General features: G+C 38.5%; 1 protein-coding gene across 1 annotated transcript in view; it reads right to left on the minus strand.

Annotated features, from left to right (window-relative positions):
- Positions 1–25620, minus strand: part of LOC114031773 (myomesin-1-like) — a 158884-nt gene that overhangs the window by 111793 nt on the left and 21471 nt on the right. The window contains exons 3-6 of the mRNA XM_027846886.1: positions 21273–21413; positions 14579–14792; positions 13778–13935; positions 3058–3150 (exon numbers count right to left, since the gene is read on the minus strand). Coding sequence (XP_027702687.1) covers positions 3058–3150; positions 13778–13935; positions 14579–14792; positions 21273–21413 — 606 coding nt within the window. The remainder of the gene's footprint in view (positions 1–3057; positions 3151–13777; positions 13936–14578; positions 14793–21272; positions 21414–25620) is intronic.

Genomic DNA, 25620 nt, shown 5'->3' on the forward strand with positions numbered 1-25620 from the left:
ACACACACACACACACACACACACACACACACACACACACACACACAGAGTTTTGATTTATCTCTGAAGAGGAATAAGAATAACGGCAGCACATTTGTATACAAATACATACATGTGTGGGAATATTGCAATTTTAAGTGTGGGAACTCCCTTCACCAAAAGAGATGAAGGCCAACTGACTTAATTGAGGTTCCAGAGAATTGCCTGAGGGACATAAAGATTAAGCGACTTGCAGAGGTAGTGTCAGGGGTGGAATTTGAACCCAAATCTTAGAGTCCATCACTCCTTCATATAGGCATAGTGTTTTGGGGCAGCATTTTTTAAAGTCCTTCTTTGTGTCTTTAGCACAGTTCTTAGCACATAGTAGGCATTTGTATAAGTGATTTTTCGACTGACTAATACATCACATTTTTCCTTATGTTCTCCTTTGCTCTTAGTTAAGTTTAGCCAGTACAGAACAGGCTAAGTACTTGATAGTTGACTAAAGTGAATGCAGTTTCCTCTTTAGATTTATTCTGTAGCCACCAAGGATCCAGCATGTACTGAGCCAGAGGTAACTAAAGCAGCCTTGGAGCTCAGCAGAGCCATGAAGCGCTGAGTCTAGCCATTCCAGAAGATTTGTGATGACTTTGGGTCAGGATCAAGGCTGAGGGCAATCTCACAAGGTTCCATTTGGAGCCACATCTGAAGTTTGCCAACTTATGCAAACTTGTTGATCTGAGAAAAAGACTACAACTCTCCAGAGACTCGCCACATGCAAAATTTCTTTTGACATCCCCGGATTTCCAGGGTTTATCTGAACTGAAAATGCCTGGACTTTGTTTAGCCTTTTTCATTTACCATGCCAAGCTGCTTTCTTGAAACTGCCTAAATAGAGGAAATGAACTTTGGGGGAAAAAACCTCAAAAGATTGAAATGAATTCTGATGTCAAACTTTACATTGGGTTAGCACATGATTTGGGTCTCATTTTTCCTGAAATGAAAGAATCTTAGAGCGGGCAAAACCTTAGAGGACATCTTGTCCAACCTTGTGTTCTTTATGAGGAAATTGAATAAAGCCTAATTAGTGAGATGAAATGTTTCGTTGCATGGTACCATTGAATATATACAGATGTGGTCAATTTCTCATGGTCATGATAAGGCTGAAGGAAAAAAAAAGAGAGAGAGAATCTGCCAACCATCTGTTTACCTCCCAAGCAAGACATTACTGCTTTGTTTTTGTTTTTTTTTGTAATTATTGACAAGAAGAGAAGCAATGAAGCCATTTTGGGACCAAAGAGATATAATGAAATAAATGCAATTTACACAATAACAATTTAGAAACTACCTTTCTTGTTCGTGCTTTTGAAAAAACAAAGAGGTGGGGCAGCTAGGTGGCACAGTGGATAGAGCACCGGCCCTGGAGTCAGGAGGACCTAAGTTCAAATCCGGCCTCAGACACATAATACTCACTAGTCGTGTAACTCTGGGCAAGTCACTTAACCCAAATTGCCTCAAAAAAAAAAAAAAAAACAAAAAGGCAATATGACATAACAGAAAAGACAAGAGAAGTCTGCAGAATCAGAAGACTTGGGTTCCTGTCGTGGTTTGTGCCAGAAATAAATCACGTTACCTTGAGCAATGCAGAAATCAGGTCCGGGTTTCCTCTTCTCAAAAATGAGGGGTTTAGGCTAGGTGGCCTCAAAGGACCTAACTTACCACAGCTCTTACTTCCTACAATTCTACAAAATCTTCAAGGAATATCAGATTGCTTGCTATCTTGGGAAGGGGGATGGAAAGGGAGGGAGGGAGAAAAATTTGGAACTCAAAATCTTACAAAAATGAATGTTGAAAACTATGTTTATATGCAATTGGAAAATAATATAAAATATTATTATGGAAAAAGCCTTCAGGGAATGCATAAAGAAGAATAACTATGAACACATACCCTATACACTTCAGAGTTTGTCTCTTACATAAACAAAACCTGAGTAGTCTGTAGAATGAATTTGGCATTATATAGCACTGGTTCCATATAATAGCAGGTATGTATCAAGAATATGAATCACTAATATTCATACTTTTAGATACCCATTAAGAATTAGTAGAATTACATTTCTGAATGATTTTGCTTTGTATGTCTAAGCAAGAAATGAGAAAATAAGTCTAAGAAGGCAATGCAACTATGCATAGGCACTTAGAGCTGACGGAGGCTCAGAACCTCAACTGGACCTGGGGGGGGGGGCAGGGTAAATGGTTGCCTAGGGTACAATCAGGGAGACCCAGTGCGAGACACTTCGTAATGGCACTTCTTATCGTTTTAAATGCCAGAAAATTCTACTCTCTTGTAGTCCATTGGTGTCAAATCATTTATGTTACGGTGAAAGCTCAAACTCTTCCTTCCTCCCTCCCCACCGCACTTAAGTGGGGGAAGGAGAGAATAGGGGAGGGGGAAGTGTCACAGTTTTGAAACTTTACCCAGGGCATTGTCCTAGCTCTTCTCAGAATTTACAAGACTCATAAGAAACTAGACCTTGGAAATCATCTGTCCAGCCCAATTATTTTATAAGCAGAGAAGTAGGTTCAGAGAGGTGAAGGAATTTGTTCAAAGTCACCCACCTCATATCCAACTTCAGCTCAGAGAGCTTTTGTTCCATCTTCCAGCCAAAATAGAATGACTTAATTTATTAACATACTAGGACAAAAAACTCTGGACAACTGGACTGAAGTATCAGGTCTGACACTAATAAGCTTTGTGATATTGGTAAAGTCACTCATACTCTCTGAGCCTCAATTTCTTCCACTATAAAGTGAAAGGATTGGGCTAGCTGACATCTAAAATACCTTCCAGCTCAGACAGTCCAGGCACCATCTCCTTCAGATGACATTTATTTTAAACACCTTTTACTCAGGAACACACACATACACAGGACCACATACACATAGGACCACATACACACACATACACGTAGGACCACACAAATACACAACCACATACACATACACACATATCTACATACACACACACATCACCAAGAAATTTTTCAAGGACACACAAGGAAGTTTTGATTCCCTTACGCATTAATCTCCAGATAGTGCATTCCATATCGGCTCTCAATGATGTACTTTCCAGGGTTAGCATGGACGTTAATGGGTACGTTGTTTTTATACCTATGGAAAATCAGAAATGGAATTAAGTACATGCTCAAATATGAATCATTTGATAGTCAAAAGAATAAAGCTCATAGGGACCTTGCAAAAAAAAAAAATCTTTTCTGACTCTACCCGCATGGGTCGTCCCTCTAAGTGAAATATCACCTATTTTTAAATTAGAAGTTAACAGATTTAGTTATTGTTCAGTTATGACCCCATTTGGGTTTTCTTGGCAAAGATATTGGAGTGGTTTGTCATTTGCTTCTCCAGTTCATCTTACAAATGAGGAAACTGAGGCAAACAGGGTGAAGTGACTTGCCCAGGGTCACACAGCTAGTAAGTGTCTAAGGCCTGATTTGAACTCAGGAAGATGAGTCTCCCTGACCCCACACCTAGTGCTCTATTCACTGCACCACTCAGGTGCCCCATGTCAACAATCCATTTGGAAAAATTTATGTCTGTTTGATGCACAGGACTTTTATTGTCTCATCATGATTACATCTAAAACATGGGACTGTATTGAGAATGTACACATGATGAAGTTGTGTCATTTCCCAATCAGTCAACAAACATTTTTTAAGCACCTACTGTATTTAAGACAATAGAGATTTTGTTGTTGGCTGAGTTTAAGATGAAAATTTCTTTGCTGCTAACATGATTGTATATTGTGACAAATTATTGTTAAGAATTAATTGATGAATAAATATTAACATAATTAGCAATCATTTGTCAAATATCTACTGTGTATAAGTTTATTGGACAGTTAGGTGATGTAGTCAGGGAGACTCATCTTCCTGAGTTCAAATCTGGTCTTGGACACTTAATAGCTGTGTGCCCCTGGGCAAGTCACTTCACCCTGTTTGCCTCAGTTTCCTCATCTGGAAAATGAGCTGGAGAAGGAAATGGCAAACTACTCCAGTAATCTTTGCCAAGAAAGCCCTAAATGGGGTCATGAAGAGCTGTACACAACTGAAAACCAATCAAAAACAAGTTTGTTATAATCATTAATGATAACTGTTATTATTTAGTGTTTTCATTTATCATTATAATAGCTACTTATTAATATATTGGATTGTTGTCCAACACAGTGGTATGACTTTTGTTTTTGAAGACTTCATAATCTAAACACATAAAAGACTTCTAGATAAACACAAAAGACTTCTTCTTTCTTCTAGGCAGCCATGGTCTGGCCAAGGAGGAACAAGTAAATGGTATTAAAAATCTGATCTTTGATCATCACTTCTGGCTACGGTCTAAATTATTCCTCTTAGGCACTGGAATTATAAGTGGTAGTGGCCTTCAAATAGGATAGGATTTTCCTTTTATATATTTTCTGCACATAATATTTGACTTTCAAATACTGAGGATGTGATTCATATGTTATTCATAAGTTGCTTCATAAGTTATTCATACTTGTATCCTAATTCCATTGGTTCTCAATTTGTTATGTTTTAGTTCTTTGGGAGTTTCACAAACATGGTAACAAAATGAAAGGCTTAGGGAGGAGGAGCAACACCATAGGGGTCACTTAGTGACATTGAAAAAATAATTTCTTTCCTTTGGGCTACAATTTCTTCATCTGCAAAATGAGGACACTGAACTAAACAATCCCTGTGTTCCCTTAGAGTTCTAAAAGCCATGATTTTATAATAAAGGAAAGTAAAGAGAGAGAATCAGAAGCAAGAGTGTGCTGGTAAATGTTTAACAACCAGCTCTCGGTGGTGCAGGGGGGTGTACATACAACACACATTTAAATTTAATATGCATTATTAACATTTTCCCTATCATTTTCTTAAGTCTAAATCAACACAATAATAAATCAAACCTTAATTTGTAGTATTTGCTAATTTCTGAGGTATAAATGCTTGCACTGAAAAATTAACAATCTGCTGGGGCAAACTAGTTCGAGCCAGCTCTGGCAGACCCCTGAGTAGACTTGGGTTTTCCTCTCAGCTCTCCCACTGACTTGCTGTGTGACCTTGGACAAATCACTCCATCTTTCTACAACTCTCTCTGATATACAATGGAAAAGTCGAAGGAGTTTGTCTTAAAGGCCCCCCTTTCTTCTCATATTCTATGATTTTATTTATGCATATCACAAAAAGAGGCAACAAAATCCTTTCTCCAGCCCTAATATAAACAGTAATGCAAAACAGAAGCCATCTGTTCAATTCAAGTACTCCCTACCACTTCTTGGGGTTGTTGTAAGACTGAATAATAAATTGTGAATAAGACATTTTCAGTTCCCTGGAAGAAAGACTATATAAATCCAAAGTACTGCGTTAGTATTTGTAGTATTATTATACAGTGATATCTAATCTAGCAAATACAGAGAAACAGGAAATTCTGGTCAACTATGGGTTAATGGGACAACTGTTTTGTTTCTACCTATGTTACTGAAAATCTTTCCTAAATCTATTAGTTCATGTTGCTGCCTCACTAGTTACAGTACGTTATAGGTGAGATGATTATTTTTGAAGGTTAAAGATCTAATCCAATCTCAGGATCATCCTGCTGAATGTAAGTTGTGATTTTGTTGTACGACACATATTGATGGCATAGGAGATGTGGATAGGAACTGAAGATGATACCCTGAAAATTATGGGGGTTTTGGTTTGATTTTGTTTTCTTTTACTTAATCCCTGATATCAGTCTGTTTTCCTGCTTTTCTTATAAATGAAATTTAGTGTGGTGGTGGTGGTGGTGGTGGGTGGGTGTGTGTGTGTGTGTGTGTGTGTGTGTGTGTGTGTGTGCGCGCGCTCAGTTTGTCCTTCCTTCTTGAAGAGGACCATGACATTAGGAAGGTGACACCATTAATTGGAAGTGAATTGGATTTAAGTGAGGGAGAGCTGTGCAACGTCACCAGCCTCACTTTCTCCTTTGGAGCCATCTGGGTCCAGTGGCAAGATATAGATCAAGACAATTGGAGATGGCCCAGTGATGATAATTAGTGGGATGTGTGTGTGTGTGTGTGTGTGTGTGTGTGTGTGTGTACAGTTTACTAAGAATTCCATTTAGTTAGGTTCCAGTTTTGGGTTATCCACAATAAAGACTTTACTCTGATACATTCGACGTCTAATTTAAAGTCCTACATGATATGCCTCTTGATTTCATAATAAAAATTGCTGGGCAGCAAGGCTAGCTACAATACAACATTTTAGGAAATACATAGAATCCTGACAAGTCTGTTGTATAAGAAATAGGCTGCCTACTAAATGAATGAGCATGCAAAAGAGAAAACAAAATTGCTTCCCTGTTTTACTTGCCTGGGATATTTCATATGTGATAGAGGAGTTCCCTGCCTTACTTTAGTTTTTTCCAAGTGCAGGAATGTCAATTGTTCCCTTTGGTATCAGGAGAGACTGTAAGTGGGTGCTGCTGGAACAAACAACCAAGTGACACCCATTTGCTTGGCTTCTGATAGAGAATGGTGGTCAGCCTCCCATAAAGTTCTAGCCTAATCAGAGGTTGTTAGTTCCTCACATTCCCTCACCAAAGGCCTTTCTTTTCTGTTTGGCTTAATGATTTAATGCCATCCCCACAGCTGGGAGTTCCTGCCTTTTCAATCGTGATCTCATGGAGAATCAAAGCTGATTTTTTAAAAACCGTAGACACAAAAGAGGAGGCAAGGCTCTCACTGAGCCCTGAGTGTCTTTTCCTCAGGTATTCCGTCTAAGAAGAAAAGAAATCTTTCTATTTTAAAGTGGCAGAAGTCAGGGAACCATTTAATTACACGCTGTAGGGAATCTATCAGGGAACATTTTACAGAGCAGCTAAACCCAGCCATTCAAGCTGTGTTGGGGGTGGGGTCTAGGTGCTGTCAGTGACTAGGAAGCCAAGAATAAAAGGATTTTTACCCCATCTGTAATACTTATTGATAGAAAGAATATACTCCACAGTTTGTTATTCTGGAAAGTGAAATTCTAAGCCAGCCTAATCATCAGCTAATGTTGGAGAGTGAATTGCCATCCTGATGTTATATGCCAAAAGGTTTCTTAAATCCCCCTAGAAGTCTCTGATGTCCAAAGTCCTCCATATTTGTTTTATCCATTGCCTATAAAATATTATTATGAATGAGCTTAAGAATTTCTAAAAGGAAAACCTCAAGAAGCCATTTATGCTAACCACAACCCAATTCTTTGTGGCTTGCAGAAATGTCTTTTTGGACCTAATTCATATTTCAAGAATCAGACCTAGAAGAAACCATCTAATCCAACTCCCTCATGTTACAAATAAGAAAACTGAGGGACAAAAGTAATTTGCCCAGGGAGGAGAAAAGTAGGCTAATCCTGATAACTAAATAAAAGCTTCTAGGCACTAAGAAACATGATTAAGAGAATAAAATTCTACATTCTTATTATTTTTTTTGTATCATCAGAGAATGCCAGGCAAACCATCTTTCAACTCAAATTAACAGATGTTGGAATTCCCCCATCCCCCAATTTGACTGCTTCTTGTCATTCAACTCATGTACTAATTCTGTTCTCATGTTTAGTGGGCAGCTATTACTGACAAGTCCTAATTCTCGGGGGGGACACATGACACACTAAAATATATTTTGGTACTAAACGAATAGCAACGATCTAAGAAGAATGTCAAAACATCTATTTGGAGGAAGTTATTATAAAATGTAAGTAATTGCCTGTAATCCTATTTTTAAAATAATTATTTCTCTGGTGTGACAGAATTGTAACTAAATTGGACAATATAGTAAATTACTCTAATATAGTAAAGAAATATAATGATGATTTCCAACTCCAGTTCTAGGATAGAATTTTTCCAAATGAGATACTGTCTCTTCCAAAGACTGCTGTTCCTATAATAGTCACATAATCATAGATTGTGTCATTAGCAGGGTTTGACATCAACTTCCTTTCCATTTCTATTTTCCAATGCTTTGGAGCTAACAGGAACCACCCCACATTTGGAAAGAGAAAGAAAAGACTTAAGAATCCCCAAGCATGTATTTTAAACACTTTAATTAAGCCCATCCAGTACCACCAATAATCATCTTGGTGAGGAAATGTGTCATTACTTACAGAGTGCAATCAAGATATTCCATCTATAAAAATTATTTAGACCTGCAAGCCTAGGAACCTGATTAGGTCTGGTAATAGTATGCTTTTCAGGTATAATCAATAGCATTTTTTTCTTTATTTACAAAAAACTTTTAGTATTAGGCAGCTAGGTGGTACAGTGAATAGAGCTCTCTGGCCTGGAGTCAGGAAGACCTGTGTTTGAATCCAGCTTCAGACACTTATTAGCAGTGTAACTCTGAGCAAGTCACTTCACCCTGTTTGCCTCAGTTTCCTGATCTGTAAAATGAGCTGGAAAAGGAAATGGCAAACCACTCTTTGCCCAGACGATCCCAAATGGGGCCACGAAGAGTCAGTCAGACGTGAGTGAAATGACTGAACAACTACAGCAAGAATATTAGAATTGGATGGGATCATCTCATCTTTTCCTACCCCCTTTTACAGATTCAGGAAACTGAGGCCCAGAGGGAAGCAAGTATCCTTATATTAAAATGAACCACCTTCTCATTTTTACTGAAATCAGTGTTGCATTTGCAACCACTCTCAGGTTTTTGCAGTCAGGAAAAGGCCCATGTAGGTTTCACAATTTGTGGAGTACACAGAATACTCAGGTACTTCACAAAGACATATTTGATTATTCTGAAGGGGATACTTTTTGCATTCCAATCAATCATACCTGCCATCTGGTCTTGACGAATAATGGTTATTAGTTTCACTTAGCAATTGCAGGGTAAGCCCTGGACTTGATTGAAATAGATATGATGGGCGGTAGATGACTGGCAGGAAAACAGCTGTTCTACAGCCATGCCATCTGCTAAGACCATGGGGACGCTTGAATTCTGATGATGCCTAGTGGAAACTGTGAACCACCCTATTCAGGAAGGCCAGCAATGCAAGCCCCACATGCTTGTGAAGGATGGCAGAGAATTTGGTGGGGTTAAGTAATTAGGACCAAAAATAATTGCAGCAAAATATTATGTATACAGGAGCACTAGACAGAAGTATGGTGTCCCAGAGAGTCCACTGGACTGGAAATTCAATTTCTTGCCCCTGTATACATGCATGCATACATACATACATATATATATATATATAATGTACCTGTTCATCCCTAGGTAAGTCACTTACTCTCTCTAAATCCGAGTTTCTTCATTTGTGCAATGGAGATAATAGAATTTGCCCTTCTTGGCTCTTAGGGATGCTGAGACCTAAAGTGCTACAAAAATGAGTTATTATTATCAGTTATCTTTGCTGAGAACTGACTTACATGACTTAGGTGAGTCACTTGACCTCTGAAATCCTTAGTTTCTTCATCGTTGGACCCGATGAGAGATTGCTAAGGTCTCTTCCGCTCAGACTAGAATTCTATGGCTCACTGCAGAACTGGGGCATCCCTGTCATGTAGGTTCATAGCTCTCTACCTGGAAGGGGTTTCAAAGGCCACCTAGAGCAACCCCCTAATTTTATAGATGAGGGAGCTGAAGTACAAGTAGAGATTAAGTGACTTGTCCCAGGTGACGCCAGCAGCAAGTATCAGAAGCAGAATCTGAATCCAGGTCCTCTGATGGTAGGACCAGTGCTGTTTCCACCATAACATTTCCATCTCCAGTCTGTGCAGTGTGGCGCCTCTATTTGCTTCACCACTTTATGTTTTCCTTGTCAGCCAAAAGAAAACAGAAGCTGGTGGTGAAAATTAAGAGGAGCAGTAGCTCCCCCCCAAAAGGAAACTTTTTTCTATATATGATACTATATTTAGGTACTCTGCCTATGATGCTTATTACTGAGATGCTAATTCCAAGGCAGGTAGGCTTTCTTAAGAAAAGCAATGTATTTGGAATTAGAGGGCCTGAATTTAAATAGTGTCTCTTTTGCCACCTAGATGAATTTGAGGTCTATGGGTCTGTTTCTTGATTGGTAAAACGAGGAGGTTGGACTATATGGTGTCTAAGGGCCCTTCTAACTCTAGAATTATCCCCAAGATTCAGGAAATTACTTTGTGAGGTTTAATCGTAGTGAACAATCTTGGCTTCTGAGAACAGAAGATGTGACCCATCTCTCCTCTGGATAGACGAGTCAGAGACCCCTGGTACAGAATGTGGCGTATATCATCAGCTTTGTTTTGTCAGTCAGAAAGGGAACAAGCATTTTATTAAGTGCCTAGTATGCACCAGGCACTGTGCTAAGTTTTTTACAAATAATATTTCATTTGATTCTCACAACAATCCTGGACAGTAGATGCTATTACGAGCCCTATTTTACAGTTGAGGTAGGTAGAACAGGGTAAAGTGACTTGCTCAGGGTCACATGACTAGTAAGTGTCTGAGGCCAAATTTCGGCCTCACCTTGAAGCCAGGACTTCCTGACTCCAGGCTCAGGGCTCTACTCACTGGGCAACCTACCTGCCTGTTCGTTCTGCTTTAATTCCGTAATTAGGGAATAATCTGTGAACAAAACAGGAAATAACCGTGATTTTTCTTTTTAAAAGGTAGTAATATTTAAATGCTATTGTAAGGGAATGACATTTTTCTGAAAACTACATTTTCTATAACTGAATTAAAATTATTTAGGGCATTTTTATAGTTTCTAAAAGTGCTCAGTACAGGAAATCTAGGAATCCCATTTCAGAGAATCCAGGGAATTTGGAACTATACTTTGTCATAGCTAAATACTATAGTCAATTCTTAATTATGTTCCAGGGGATTATTCACATTTTGGTTTATCAGACGAAAATCTTTCAGATTTATTGATACTACCTACAATACTAAATAAGTAACTATTTAGTTACTTGTTTTGTTGACAATTGGCTCTTCATTTCAGTTTTCCATGAAGTTTTCATATCAGTAGGTAAGACCTATGAAAACCAAATACTTAGCTATCAATCTGACTCAAGGGAAAATTTCACAGAAGATATCATAGTTTCACTTAGCTTGGTGCTAATCCTAGCATGGAGTAGGCTTCAGGGATAAGTTAAGAAGGAGTCATAATGGAGAAATCTGTTACCTCCAGAGACAGATTTTCACTGTCTGGCTGCCAAAATAAGTTTCTTAAAATATGTCCACCATGTCAGTCTCCTACTCAAGAATCTTCAATGGCTCCCTATTATGTACGGGATAAAATACCTTTTTAACTTGGCAATCAAGGACCGTTGAAATTTAGCTCTGACTTACTTTCTCAACCTTATTTCATATGACTCTTTTTCTATGTTCTGTCTTCTAGCAAAACTGAAAAATTCTTCCCTCTATTTTATCTTGTACCCTCTTACCTCAGCAAATTCACAAAGGCCTGGAAGATACTCCTTCCTCATATCAACCTGTTGAAATCCTCCCATTGTTCAAGGACTAAAAGGGGAGCTGCCTTTTCTAAGAGGCTTTCCCTGGTACCCAATCTAGCAGTGGCTCTCCCTTTCTATTTTTTTTAGAGTAGTTTGATCTTTATCTCCCATTTTCTCCTGTCACCCAGAGAGTGAGAGTTGGAGTCAAGAAACCTAGGTTCAGATGCTGGTTCTGACACTAATTAGCTGTGTGACCTTTGATGATACAAAAGGTCTTTACGTCTCTGAAACTGTTTCCTCACCTTTAAAAATGGAAGAATAATTCTTGGTCTGCCTACCTCACGGGATTACTGCAAGGAAATTTGTAATCCTATAAGAAATATGTGGGCATTAATATCGCGGTTACCCTATATCAATACAGGAAGGCAGCTAGGTGGCATAGCGGATAGCATTCTGGACTTGGGAGTATGGAACACCTGATTTCAAATTCTGCCTCAGACATTTACAAGTTGTGTGATCATGGACAAGTCACTTAACCCCTCTCAGTCTCAGGTTCCTCATCTGTAAAACGGGGATAATAATAGTACTGCCCTCTTGGGGTAGTGAGGATCAAATGAAATACCATACATAGAGTACTAGTTCCAACAAGAGTGTGGAAACACATAGGACAATGTGCAGTAAGTCCATCTCTCTATAAGGGACCCCAGATACCTCATTTATTGATATGTATTTTAGACTTTTTATGGTGCTGTATATGCGTGGTAGAGGGAAGCTTTTTGTTAGCAATAGAATACTTTTGAGATAAAAATGCGCCAAAAGTCACGTCCTCATGGCTTTTAATGAGAAAGACTAAAAATGCTAATGATTGAATAGTCATTAATTTGGGAACATAGTAAGAACTTAAATTCTCTCTGCTTTCTCTTTCTCTCTCTCTCTGTCATTTTAGTGAGTACTCTCTTCTTCACCAAAAAGTCTTCCTCTAGTCCCCTCCACTAGAAAAACTCAACATTCAACAGGAAATGACTGTAATCTATACCAGGTAATCTGAAGAGTTGTCAATTTCCATGGGAAATGGAAGTGGTTTTGATTGTGTACCTTGCTACCACAATGGGGAAGGATGAGGCATAGGGAGAATTTGTTCCTAACCATAGCTAGGGCCTTTTATGAACTAAAGCCTGACAATTGAAAAGTGTTTTTGCTGCAGTAGATGATGTCACTAAACATCTAATTTCTGATTGATCTCACTGTTATTTGCCTTGATAATTGATAACTGACTGGTTTCCATTCTCTGGATTTCAAGCTTACAAGGCTAATGAAATGGTTTATACAAAAGCAGGAAAACCCAGTATATAACCAATTATAGATGCTTTCACAAATGGATTTGTGTGTGTGTGTGTATAATTACAAATTGTTCCTAAAAAATGAATGATTTCATCCATCTTCATTATTCGTGATCAGAAGTGTTGACTATCATAGGAAAGAAAGGAAGAAATTCCACGGGTGAATATTCACTTTCATGTATCTTTTATTCTTTCAGCATGCATTGCTCTCCACATCACGTGTGAGGATAAAGGAAACATCACACAAAACACACATGTCACTGGTGTCAAAGGATTAAAAAGAAAAGGCTTCTTTTTAAATTGGCTTAATTCTTATTCCAGAGCCTGCTGGCTATGGCCAGAGCCCCAATGCCTGTTGTAGGTCGTTTTGCAACGTAGGGCTCAGAAAGACATTATACAACTATAGAAGAACACTAAAGAAAAAAAAAAAGACCATTTTCTTTTGTTGGGGGCAAAAAGGATGATTTTGCTGGCCCCTTTAATGAGTGATATTTTCAAACCTAATTTTTTTTCTGGTACATATGAGAAGGCACAGTGGGGTCAGAGATGGCACACAGAAGTAGGCATTGGTAGCTATCCTTTTTAAGATTTACATTTTTTTTAAAAAGGAAAAACAGTAGAGCATCACTTCTAGTCAAAATGATTACGTACTTGCAAACCTTGTCATGAAAGGGCAAAGGGATTTTATTAGAGTTCTCAGGTTCTCTATTCTGGTTGTGGCCATAGATTTTTATTTTATTTAAGAAGCTTTCAGTAACTTTCAATACTGTATGTAAGATGTGGAAACAGTAATGTCATCATCATTAAAGCATTCTTTTTCTCTTGCATAAGGTACACAGTCTGGCATCATAATCCTTCCTGACAATCCTTCAAACTAAAAACTGTCTTCATTAATTTTTACACACTGGCAGTCCCATTTGAGTCCATTGTTGGTAACAGCTAAATTAGGAGTCACGTATATTATTTCTATCAATAATTCTCACAAAGGCGCAACCTACCATGTGAGCCGTGGTTCTGGCCAGCCTGACACAGAGCAGTGTAATCTGACATTCTGTTTCTCCCAGACAGTGTGGGAACGAGGCTTGATGACAAACTCAGGAGCATGGAGAAGACTGTCTTCATTCAACTTTTTATGAAATTCCTCAGTCTCTTCTAACTGAAAAAAATATGTCAATAAAACGATTCCAAAATCAAAATATTCTATCTTCCTAAAAAAAAAAAAGAATAATGAATAAACCACAATTTTAAACCACTGGGTTTGATTTTCATTCTGAGCCTCAAGTTTGCTTCTAAAAGATAATAACTTGTTCTGATTATCTTTCATAGCTTTGGCAAATGATTTCTATGAGGCTTTAAAGCTCATTAAGGTTTTCTTAACCCTAATTGAGAGCAAGGGATTCTTCCTCCTTAAATGAACCTTTTTTTTTTTTTTTTTTTTGGCTGAGGCAATTGGGGGTTAAGTGACTTGCCCAGGATCACACAGCTAGTTAAGTGTCAAGTGTCTGAGGCCAGATTTGAACTCAGGTCCTCCTGAGTCCAAGGCTGGAGCTCCATGCACTGCATCACCTAGCTGCCTCACTTAAACGGATTTCTTAATGCTCTTTAAAGTGTTTCAGAGTTTAATATGGGGTTGAGAATGTTTAACTTTTCTCTTTTGATTTTCTGTTTTGTTTTTACTCCTACTTCCCTTAACCCGTGCAGAGTTTCGTGTGTTTTAGCACTTGAAGGAAATTGAGTATCTAAAACAGATTGCCATGCATGTTCCCCTTTGGCAACATGACCTATTTGTCTGCTCTTACTGTTTTTCTCAGTGCCAGGCGTTCTGCCTTCTCCCGTATGGCCACTTTCCTAGATTTCTTCTCAAAAAGTTCCTCCTGTTGTGAAGACACCGTGGACTGCTTGGTGGTGGTGATGCCTTCACCAGTGGCCAAAAGATTTCTCCTGGCAACATAGGCAGCAGCTTCTTTAATTCTTCCCTCTTCTGTATCAGTAATTCCATTGACGTTTACCTGGCTAAAATTTAAATAAAAAAATACAAGTTCAACGAATGCACATCCAAATCCCCATTTTTGCCCTTTGTACCAAATTCATATGCATACCACACTGAAGCATTCATTTGCAAAATACATAGTTGGGGCAGCTAGGTGGATAGAGCACTGGCCTTGAAATCAGGAGGACCTGAGTTCAAATCTGGCCTCAGACACATGACTCTTAACTAGCTGTGTGACACTGGGCAAGAAGTCACTTAATGCTGACTGCCTTGCCAAAAAAACAAAAAAGCAAAATACATAGTTATTCCCATTATGCAAAGATTTTTTTACCTTTCAAAGGGACATACCAATGTTGTTGCTGTTCAGTCCCGTCTGACTCTTTGTGACCCCATTTGGGGTCTTCTTAGCAAAGACATTGGAGTGGTTTGCCATTTCCTTCTCCAGCTCATTTTACAGATGAAGAAATAAGGCAACCAGGGTTAAGTGATTTGCCCAGGGTCACATAGCTAACAAGTGTCTGAGGCTGGATTTGAACTCAGGTCTTCTTGACTCCAGGCCCGGTGCCCTATCCACTATGCCACCTAGCTACCCATATACCAATGTCTTTAGCTAAAAAAAGTATGCTTCCTTGCTTTGTTTAAATGTAATTTTATTTATATCCATATTTTCAAGAATATTGCAGTTAGGCAGCTAGGTGGTGAAGTAGATAGAATACTGGACCCGGAGTCAGGAAGACTTGTGTTCAAATTTGACTTCAGATCCTTACTAGCTCTGTGACTCTGGACAAGCCACTTAACTTTCATTTGCCTCAGTTTCTTCATCTGTAAAATGAGAATAATAATAGCCCTTACTTCTCAGGGTTATCAGGATTAAATGATATAGTATTTGTAAAGTGCTTTGCAAACCTTAAAGTTCCATATAAATACTCACTGTTATTATTATTAGCAAATCTGTGTTCAGTTTGAAGTCTAAACTCCCGATCCATAGTTTGATAGAGTTGTACTCTTAAAAACAAGCAGGTACAATATCCAGAGCAATTACATGGAGAAATGAGTTATGGACTTTACGCTAACTAGATTGACCGTGTGGCTCACTCAGTCTAACTCTCTGAGACAATGAAATGTGTGCGCATTTTCCACATAATAACTCTGTTGTATTGGGGCAGCTAGGTGGCTGAGCTCTGGCCTTGGAGTCAGGAGGACCTGAGTTCAAATACCGTCTAAGATACTTGACACTTACTAGCTGTATGACCCTGGACAAGTCAATTAACTCTGATTGCCTCACCAAAAAACTCAAAACAACCCTATTGTGTTTATTGTTTGGGAAACTGATCAGCTCTGTAATAGCTAGTCTTGGTCAGGGAGAACAGACAGTAAAAGGTATGCAAGCTGTTGTAGAGCATGTTGAGCTGTCTCCTAGAGGTAAGGTTATAGCATAATTTCTTGAAGTAAAAACTGAATAAAGCTCCTAGATTATCAAGACACTAAAAAAATTTCCATGTTTCTAGAAAAGCAGTCATTGCGCATGGTTCCTTCATGCCCTTAAAAGCTGCTCCTCAAACACTCCCCTCAAGAGGGCGCTGAAGTGTCAAATTGACAATGCTGCCTTACTGCCACGGAAGCAGCAGGAAACCACAGAGGCAAAGCATTTCGGAAATTGTCAGACAGGGCCAGTGTTTAGTTACTTTTGCTAAACAGTTTTCCATTAGGGGTAATGGAAGAGACCAGATCTACAACCAGGAATGAATAAAACCCCTAAAGCATCAACAAAACTCTTTTTTTCAATGAATATATTTAGAACAAAAGATAATCATTCAGTTTACTGACAGCAAGGTCATTTCTAATTAATTGAATCCTGTCAGAATGTTTTTGTTTGTTAGTTGATGGTTGTGAAAAGAGGAGAAAACGAAGTTCCATAAGAAGCACTGACCCCCTAAGATCTGCATTTTGTAAAGCTATTATCACGAATAATGGATACCATTAAGTGGTCACATTATTTGAATTCACACTATTTTAAGTTATAATTAGTTGCATGTAAAATAACTATGGTAGTGGTTCCAGCCCAATGGAAGTATGCACTGTGAATTCAAATAATACAACCATTTCACAGGATTCATTATTTGCATTAATCACGGTTGCCTGAAAATTATTTTTAAAATAAAAAAAAGTTTTATTTTTAGAATCTTTCTCAGAATCTTTTCTGCAACTTCCTTGGGCGTTTCTTCTAGACAGGATACAGCCAATTTTAGTAACACTAAAAAGTCAGGGTTTCAGAATTTAGAGTTTCTTCAGCCCTATTATAGGGAATAAGTAACACAGATCTACCTGCTTTGTTATATCCCCTTCTGAGGGAGGATTAACACCATGAACAGAGTACATGCAGATATTGTATTTATATATTCTTGACATCTTATTCTATAACATAGCTAATGTATGCATGCATTGACTGAATGTTGAAGAGAAAGATCCAGCCTCTCTTCTCTGTCCTAGCATTTAACAAACCCAAATTGTGACCTTGGCGGACCTTGCCTCTTACAAAATTCAAAGGATATACTTTCATGGATTTTCCCTTAACTCTCTCACCCACCTCTACAACTGATTCACTGAATCTGCTCTGGCAAGTCAGTCAACCAGCATTCATTAAGTATCTTTATGTGCCAGGCACTTCATTTCTCTCACTTTCAGTTGTCTCATCTGCAAAACGGGGGCCTGGTCTCAATACTTCCTATAATTCTTTGCAACTATAATATTCTATGATTCTAATTTCTGCAGAAAATCAGAGACACACAGAGAGAAAAGAGACAGAGACAGAGAGACGGAAAGGAAAGGAGACGGAAGATATTGTCGCTAGAAACCTAACCTACTGTCAAACATTGTGGAAATTTGCCTGGTTTACTCTATGGAAGTCTGTCTCAGTTTCCTCAGCTGTAAAATGGAGATAATAGTACCACCTACCTTGCAACATCCTTGTGAAAATAAAATGAAATAATATTTGTAGTGCTTTGTAATTGTTGTTTTTGTTATTATACCCTTTAGGGTATAATGTTTGGTGTGTTAATAATTGATAATAATAGCTATCATTTCTATAGTGCTTTCTGTGTGTCAGGCACCGTGTAAAGTGCTTTAAAATTCGTATCTCATTTCATCCTCAAAACAACCCTGCTATGTAAGTGCTGTTATTATCCCCATTTTACAGATGAGGAAAGTAAGGCAATCAGAGGTTAAGTGATTTGCCTAGAGTCACACAGCTAGTGTGGGAGGTTGTAGTTGAACTCATGTTTTCTGGAAACCAGGTCCAGAGCTCTAGCCACTGCGCCATCTAGCTGCCAAGAAAGGCACATTGCTCCGAGAGGAAAGTCTGAAAGGAGAGAAAGACAGCCTGCTCTACTCAATAGAACAAAAAGCAGCGGTGTTTCGAGTTGCCTTACAAAAGAAATGGTTTTTTTTAAAGGACAATAAAATTGCATATGAATTTTTAGAGAAGATTTTGGACCATTTTAAAGATTATTTAGGCTTTGATTACCTTGTGGTATGTTTTTATTGAATTATTGAATAGAAATTAAAGGATTTAACATATCTCAGTCCGTGGCAGAATATGGAAAAAAAAAAAAAAAGAAACCAAACCTTGCATAACCACTTTTTGGATTCTGCCTAACTACACACACATTGCTTAGAAAGTCAATCCTGGAGTCTCCTTTTCCATTATTATTATTATTTTTTTTTTTGACATGAGGTATGCTATTTAAGAGATACAATGCTATAGAGCTGAAAGAGCAAGGAAAGCAGACTTAATGTAAGACACTTGGGACCTTTATTGTGAGACATTTCACTAAATGCAATACAAATGTGGGATAGTTTTAAAGTCTGCTGCTGGTGATTTGCAGAGAAAGAAAAAATGCGACGGAGTAAAAAAAAATCCAAGCCTTTTTTTAGTGGGGGGAAGTATAACAATCTATATACCATAGTAAATCCATATGTATTTTAGCTTGTATGAAGTTCTACTAAATAACAGTATCTATTAAATTATCTTAGGTAGGCAGTAACATTTTTAGAGGAAGAAATATGACTGTTAACACAAAAAGTTCACTTAAAAAAAGCAGGGAGTTGTAGTAATAAGCTAAAAATAGCATCTTACACAGAAGGAAGTGAAGGAAAGGATTTTATTTGTTCCCCGAGTTCCACCCCAGGCACAGTTCCATTAGACTGTGGAATACTTCAAAAAGCAGGCCCACTGTCAGAACAGGAAAGAACAACACAGAAGTACAAATCAGGGATGGAAAGAATTCCTACTGACTTTCATCTAGGCTCTGTTTTTCCATGACATTTCTTGATGCCATTTGGCCCAAGAGGATGACATTTGGTCAGTAACCTTAAGATCATGCATCATTGGCCCAGCAAAGAAAAACAAATAGGAAAGGACACGAGGATTCCTTTAGCCCTTGATCTCCGCTCTATGGTCAAGTTCCTTTCAAGCTTCCTGAGGATGCTATTGGAGTTCAAATGAAAATTACCACAAAAGTAATGAATAATACACTGAGCTGGAAGTTGATCTGTTTCTCCTGTTTTTTGCTTGCCTTCATGAAATAAAAGGAAATAATTTATTTTCCATCAAAACCCAAACCTTTGATGATAAGGTTAAACTATAAAGTAAAATTTTCCATGATAAAAATCTATGAAACTATTAGATCATGTTTGCAGCTGTCTTTTTTCTTCTTAATAAATAATAATTAAACAACCAAAACATCACCCATCAAAGCAGTTTTCAGGATAACTAAATAGTGGTATATCATCTGACCCTCCCCATTCTCCTCATTTTTTGGGTATTTTACTTAAATATTCCCTTCTTCTATTCTGTCTCTAGTAGTCAGATCAGTATCATCTCAAGCATGCTGTCCTTCCAAGTTCTAAGAAATTCCATAGGAGAAATATGTTTTTTTAAAATTCTTCCATATAGCATCTCCCTGTCTTCTGAGATGACTAGTTTCAGAGAAAGCTCTTAAAGCCCCTTACATGACAGCTTTCAAAAATGGTTTTTAGAAAAACAATTTTCTTGATTTTTGCTCCCAAGAAGGATGCCATATCCGGAATAACAGGTGAGCATAAAAAGCAGTAAACAAAAGACGAGAAGAGATTACACAAATCATGAAAGAAAATAAGAACCTATTAATAATATAAGTTCAGGTTCACAGTATCGTGGATCTAGGGCTGTCAGGGATCTCAAAGGCCATTTGGTATCCTGACCTCTTTTACAGAAAAGAAAACTGAGGCCTAGGGAGATTAAGTGGGTTGCCTAAGGTCACACAGCATCAGAGGTGGGTTTTGAACTCAGGTTCTCTGGCCCTTGGACTCCTACACTTTTCTACGATACCAAATTTCAGAAAGTTCCCCCCACCTTTCCTATCCCCTCTTATGAGCTCCAAAAGTACAAAAATAATGCAATGATGGAAGGGGCCAGGGGGTGAGGGTGGGGCAAGTAGAAGGAGGGGGAGGGTCTGTTGAACACATCCAATTTTCTTGGGTGATGCAGTCTCCACGTGGAAGAGCCTGGGAGGCCTCCTTCAACATGTAATGGAAAGGTCTTGCTCCCTCATTTGGAGCATGAGCAGACATTCTGGACTGGTTCTGCTCAGCTGACCATGAGGTGAAGAGACAGACTTTTCCTTGGCTATGGAGCCAGAACTGGGATGCATTCAAAAGGCACCAACAAGCCAAAGTGAGGCTCTTACTCTTGTACATTTCTCTTTCCTGGGGGCTTCTGTTCAGCTCAGAGAGATATTCTAGAAGCCTCTAGTGTAAATGAGGAAAGGCATCAGGCTCTCCTCACCAGAGGTCAACATGTGACTCCTGAATAAGTGTCTCTGCTGTTTCCTGCTTTTAGGTGAAGTTTTGGAGACAGTTACGACCTTATGAGTTTCCAAAGGTTAGGATGACTTGCCATCAGAGTTCGCCATGCTGGATTTGGTAGCCAGCTTCGTCCATCAGAAGTGAGCCCAAGGAGAGACCTTTGGGACACAGGCTAACAGTGGCTAAGACAGATTCATTCAGCAGCTGTGTCACATTTAGAAGTGAACTGAAGGGGTAAACGCTGGGTAAAAACTTCTTTGGGTTTGGACCCACTCTCTATAGGGACCAGGGTAGTTTGAGGAGAGTGTGGCCCCAGGGATGTGTGTGTGTGTGTGTGTGTGTGTGTGTGTGTGTGTGTGTGTGCGCGCAGTGTTTATGCTTCTGTTCTTGCTGTATCTTGGTGGTAGGTATCCTTTTGCAAAGGCTAATCAATGTTGATTGGTTGGATGGAGCTAGGATGCTGCTTCCTGGAAATCTGCAGTCAAGAGTACACCAGAATGGGGGGGTTTGAGTTGGTAGCATCCAGAGAAGGCCACTCCCACAGCCTCAGGGGTACCCCTGGAAACCTGAGGAGGTGGTGTAACCAATTTCATTCTGCAAGAATGAGTCCAGAGTCTCACTAGAATAATGATAATACCAAAAAGAGAAAACATACATACCGCCCTGAGAAGATAGGTACCACGTAGTCTTTTGGATCGTTTTCTTTCTCCTCTCTAGAGACGAGGCTCTTTTTGGCCCTTTTGGTTTGTGGACTCAACTTGGAGGAATAATCTTCTATCATTAGAGAGGAATCTGTCAGTCTGAAAAAAAATCCCTGAGGTTAGATTTAACAATGTGGGAAGATATATTCAGAACACACACATCAAAGGTGAGATTTAACTTGGAAAACATTTCATAGGATCTTGGATCTGGAATAATTTTCTTTCCAATCCAGAGCCCATTAAATGTGGGCACATACAGAAGGAACTGAAAATAATGTTTCCATGTGCATATGAAGAAAGGATTTAGGCTATATTTAAAACCAGTAAGAGAATATCTTAGAAGAAGGTTTGAAGGTTAGAAAACAAGCCTTTTATAATAATTCCTTTTGCTTATTGCTCTCATAGTCAATGTTCAACATTTTTCTCCTTTTTAATTTAATATTTTATTTTTTCCCAGTTACCTGTAAAAATAAGTTTAACATTCTTTTTTTTTTCAAATTTTGAGTTCCAAATTCTCTCCCTCCTTCCCTCTCCTGCCCACCCCTTCCCCCATTGAATATTTTTCTCTTTCTAAACAAAAGAGTCTATATCTCAGTCTAGACTGCATTTATTTGCATGGCTTCAGGTTCCCTCATTATCCTAATCAGTAATGCAGGGGTTTGATGACTTGACAAAGAAATTCAATTTAATTAATATTAATTGAATGCTTTGAATATAGCAGACACTTAGGGAGATCCAAAGAATGAGGCACATTTACTGCTCTCACTGAGCTTGTAGTCTAAAAGAATCCCTTGTTCCCTTCCAAACTCAGCTCAGGTGCCATCTTCTGCACAAAACCTTTCCCTGGTTCCCACAGACCTCTTCCCATAAATGTATTTTGTGAGAGGCCATATTCATGCAACATGTGGCCTAGTGCAGTTGGAGTCTGTCTCAGAGTCAGGAAGACCTGGGTTCAAATCAATGTACAACGTGTCTGGCTTTGGCTGATCATACCAATAAGAGCTTAGAAAGCCCTACCACAGGTTGGACACAAATAGTTCATATGACCATTTGCGAGGAAGAGGTCTCTAAATTTTCACACGTCACATTTCTTTTAAGCTACCACAATTCTGTTTTGCTCATAGAGCACAACACCTTCTTTGATGAATGACTTTAGGCCCCCACATTGTCCTAATCAGTAATGAAGGCATAGATGACTTGACAAAGAAATTCAATTTAATCCACTTCTGTAGATAAGAGTTATCAGCAAAGGAATGATTGCAATTTTCCAGGTGTGAAGTGGTGAGAACTCATATTAAGATGGTAGAAGAAGGAATTTCCTTTTGTTCTGTTACTAGAGACAGAAAACACTCAGTAATGTTCCCCGTTTCTTAACCCAAACATGGAAATTAGAAAGTTTCTCCAGGCATTAAAGGTCTTTAAAGTAGAATCTATGTGATGAAATTATTCTAACAATGAAGATCTAAGAGAGTGCTTGCAGTGCAAATAAAGAGGAGAGAACAAATGTGACAGGAGGTTAGGGAAAAGGAAGTGTCAAAGGCAATGCCACTCATGGGTGATTGAGTGAATGATGGTGCCATTGATAGCTGTTAAGAAATCAGGAGGAAAAGTAGATTTAGGGGAAAGATAATATGTTACATTTTGGATATTGGAGTTTGTAGTGCTAATAGCATACCCATGTGGAGATGTCTAATAGGCAGTAATCTTTCCAGTGTAAAGTCTAGAGTGGCAACGTGACAGCAGATTGAGTGTTGGGCTTCCTGTCAGAGATAGCTCATCTCTGATGGTTATTGGGTGTGACCCTGGGCAAGTCAAGTAACCTCTATCTGATTGAGGCTCTAACACTTATCTTTTGGACTTCAGTTCCCATCACTAAAACGAGGGAGTTGATTAGATGTGCTTTAAGGTCCCTTCCAGCTGTGATTCTATAATCTACTAAGCCATGAGTTTTCTGTGTTGAGGAAATCACAGATACTTCACATATTTGTGAGCACATAAATGTGATCATGCACACTTCTTTAAAAAACCCTACACTGGCTTCTTATTAAGTATCAAATAAAGTCCAAACTCACATTGGGTATTTCACATTCCAGATTTTCCAGATTCATCTCTTAACACTTTTTCTTTCATGTACTCTATGCTCTAACCAAGCTCAATTACTTACTATGCTTCCTCTCTCCTGTCTCCTTGTCTTTGTCTATGCCATTCCCTAATGCTAGGATGCCAATTCCTCTCTGACATCAGTCCCCAATCAAAATCTTCTCTTTTTCCTTGAGCCTTTTATAATATTCATTATTATATTATTGCTTATACATTATTTTATTTATATTTATATCTTTATTATAATATATTATACATAATATATCATTATATTATTATATTATGTTTTGCTCAGTGCCTATTATGGTTTATATTCTTTTTTTCTTAATTTATTTTTAGTTTTCAACATTCACTTCCATAAGCTTTTGGGTTTTAAATTTTCTCCCCCTCCCCAAAATGGCATGCAATCTGATATAGGCTCTACATATACATTCCTATTAACCTATTTTCATATTAGTCATGTTGTAAAGAAGAATTAGAATCAATAGGAGGAACCATAAGAAAGAAGAAACAAAACAAAACAGAAAAGGGGAAAAAAGAGCAAATAGTATGCTTCCATCTGCATTCAGACTCCATAGTTCTTTCTCTGTATGTAGATAGCATTTTCCATCATGAGACTTTTGGAGATGTCTTAGATTCTTGCATTGCTAAAAAGTCTATCAAAGTTAGTCATCACACAATGTGGCTGTTACTGTGTACAATGTTCTCCTGGTTCTGCTCACTTTACTCAGTATCAGCTCATATAAGTTTTTCTAAGTTTTTCTCAAGTCAGCCTGTTCATCATTTCTTATAGCACAATTACATTCATATACCACAACTTGTTCAGCTATTCCCCAATTGATGGGCATCCCTTCAATTTCCAATTCTTTGCCACCACAAAAGAGATGCTATGAATATTTTTGTACATGTGGGTCTTTGTCCCATTTTTATGATTTCTTTGGGATATAGCCCTAGAAGTGGTATTGCTGGGTAAAAGGGTATATGCACATTTTTATAACCCTTTGGGCATAGTTCCAAATTGCTCTCCAAAATAGTTGAATAGGTTCACAACTCCACCAACAAAATCTTCTCCAACATTTATCATTTTCCTGTTTTGTCATATTAGCCAACCTGATAGGTGTGCTGTGGTATATGGCTTATATTCTATTAAAACTATTTGTCAATACTTCCTACACACACACACACACACACACACACACACACACACACACAGTCACACACACATACCCAGGCAGATCATAAGCTCTAGACAGGAGTCTCGTGTCTCATTACAAACTTTCTATTCCCCTAGAGTCTACTACAGTGCTTCAAACATAGCAAGTGCTTTTAAAAAGTTTTGTTGAATTGAATTGAATGGCAAGTCTAATTTTAATGATTCATTATGAATCATGTTATGAATATAAAGATGTAGGATAGATAGTATCATTTGTTTATACCTCATACATCCCCCCCATCTCTGCACCCCCTCACCACTGCATCCTGGGCCATCTGCAGTAGTCCTGATCTATATCTGGTCACTGGATGCAGATATATAAGACTTTCTTAAGGACCATGCCTCAAACCCAAATCACTCTGGCTCTCATTAATTGGCTAACAATAGGTCCCAGGACAAGCCCCACTGGGTCCTTGTTTGGGCCCTGATTGGCTCAGAGTGAATGTAAATAACAATTGTTTCTGTTTTGGCCAGAAACCCTGAGGGTCTTCTCCTCCCAGACTGATTTTTTTTTTTGACCAGTTAAAGAGGCCATTCTCTGCCTCATTTCTTACCTAGACTTAATCATAGAATAGGTCTCAGTCAAACTGAGACATGTTAAAGACCTTAGCTTAAAAAGGCCAAGGTCTTCCACTGCATCCAGGGCCATCTACAATTCTCCTGATCCATATCTGGCCACTGGACCCAGACTGTTCTGGAGGGGAAAGTGAGGCTTGTGACTTTGCACAGCCCTCCCTCACTTAAATCCAATTCACTTGCATGTCGTGGCATCACCTTCCTGATGTCATGGTCCTCTTGGAGAATGAAGGACAAACAACAACCTCTGTGAGTAGAAAAGGAGCTGCCCATCGGGGATAAACTGGAACTGGGCAGTTGGGCAACACAGTTTTCTTTCTTTCTTTCTTTCTTTCTTTCTTTCTTTCTTTCTTTCTTTCTTCCTTCCTTCCTTCCTTCCTTCCTTCCTTCCTTCCTTCCTTCCTTCCTTCCTTCCTT

The sequence above is a fragment of the Vombatus ursinus genome, unplaced genomic scaffold, assembly GCF_900497805.2.
Source record: "Vombatus ursinus unplaced genomic scaffold, bare-nosed wombat genome assembly UNPS02015255.1, whole genome shotgun sequence".
Taxonomy (NCBI): Eukaryota; Metazoa; Chordata; class Mammalia; order Diprotodontia; family Vombatidae; genus Vombatus; species Vombatus ursinus.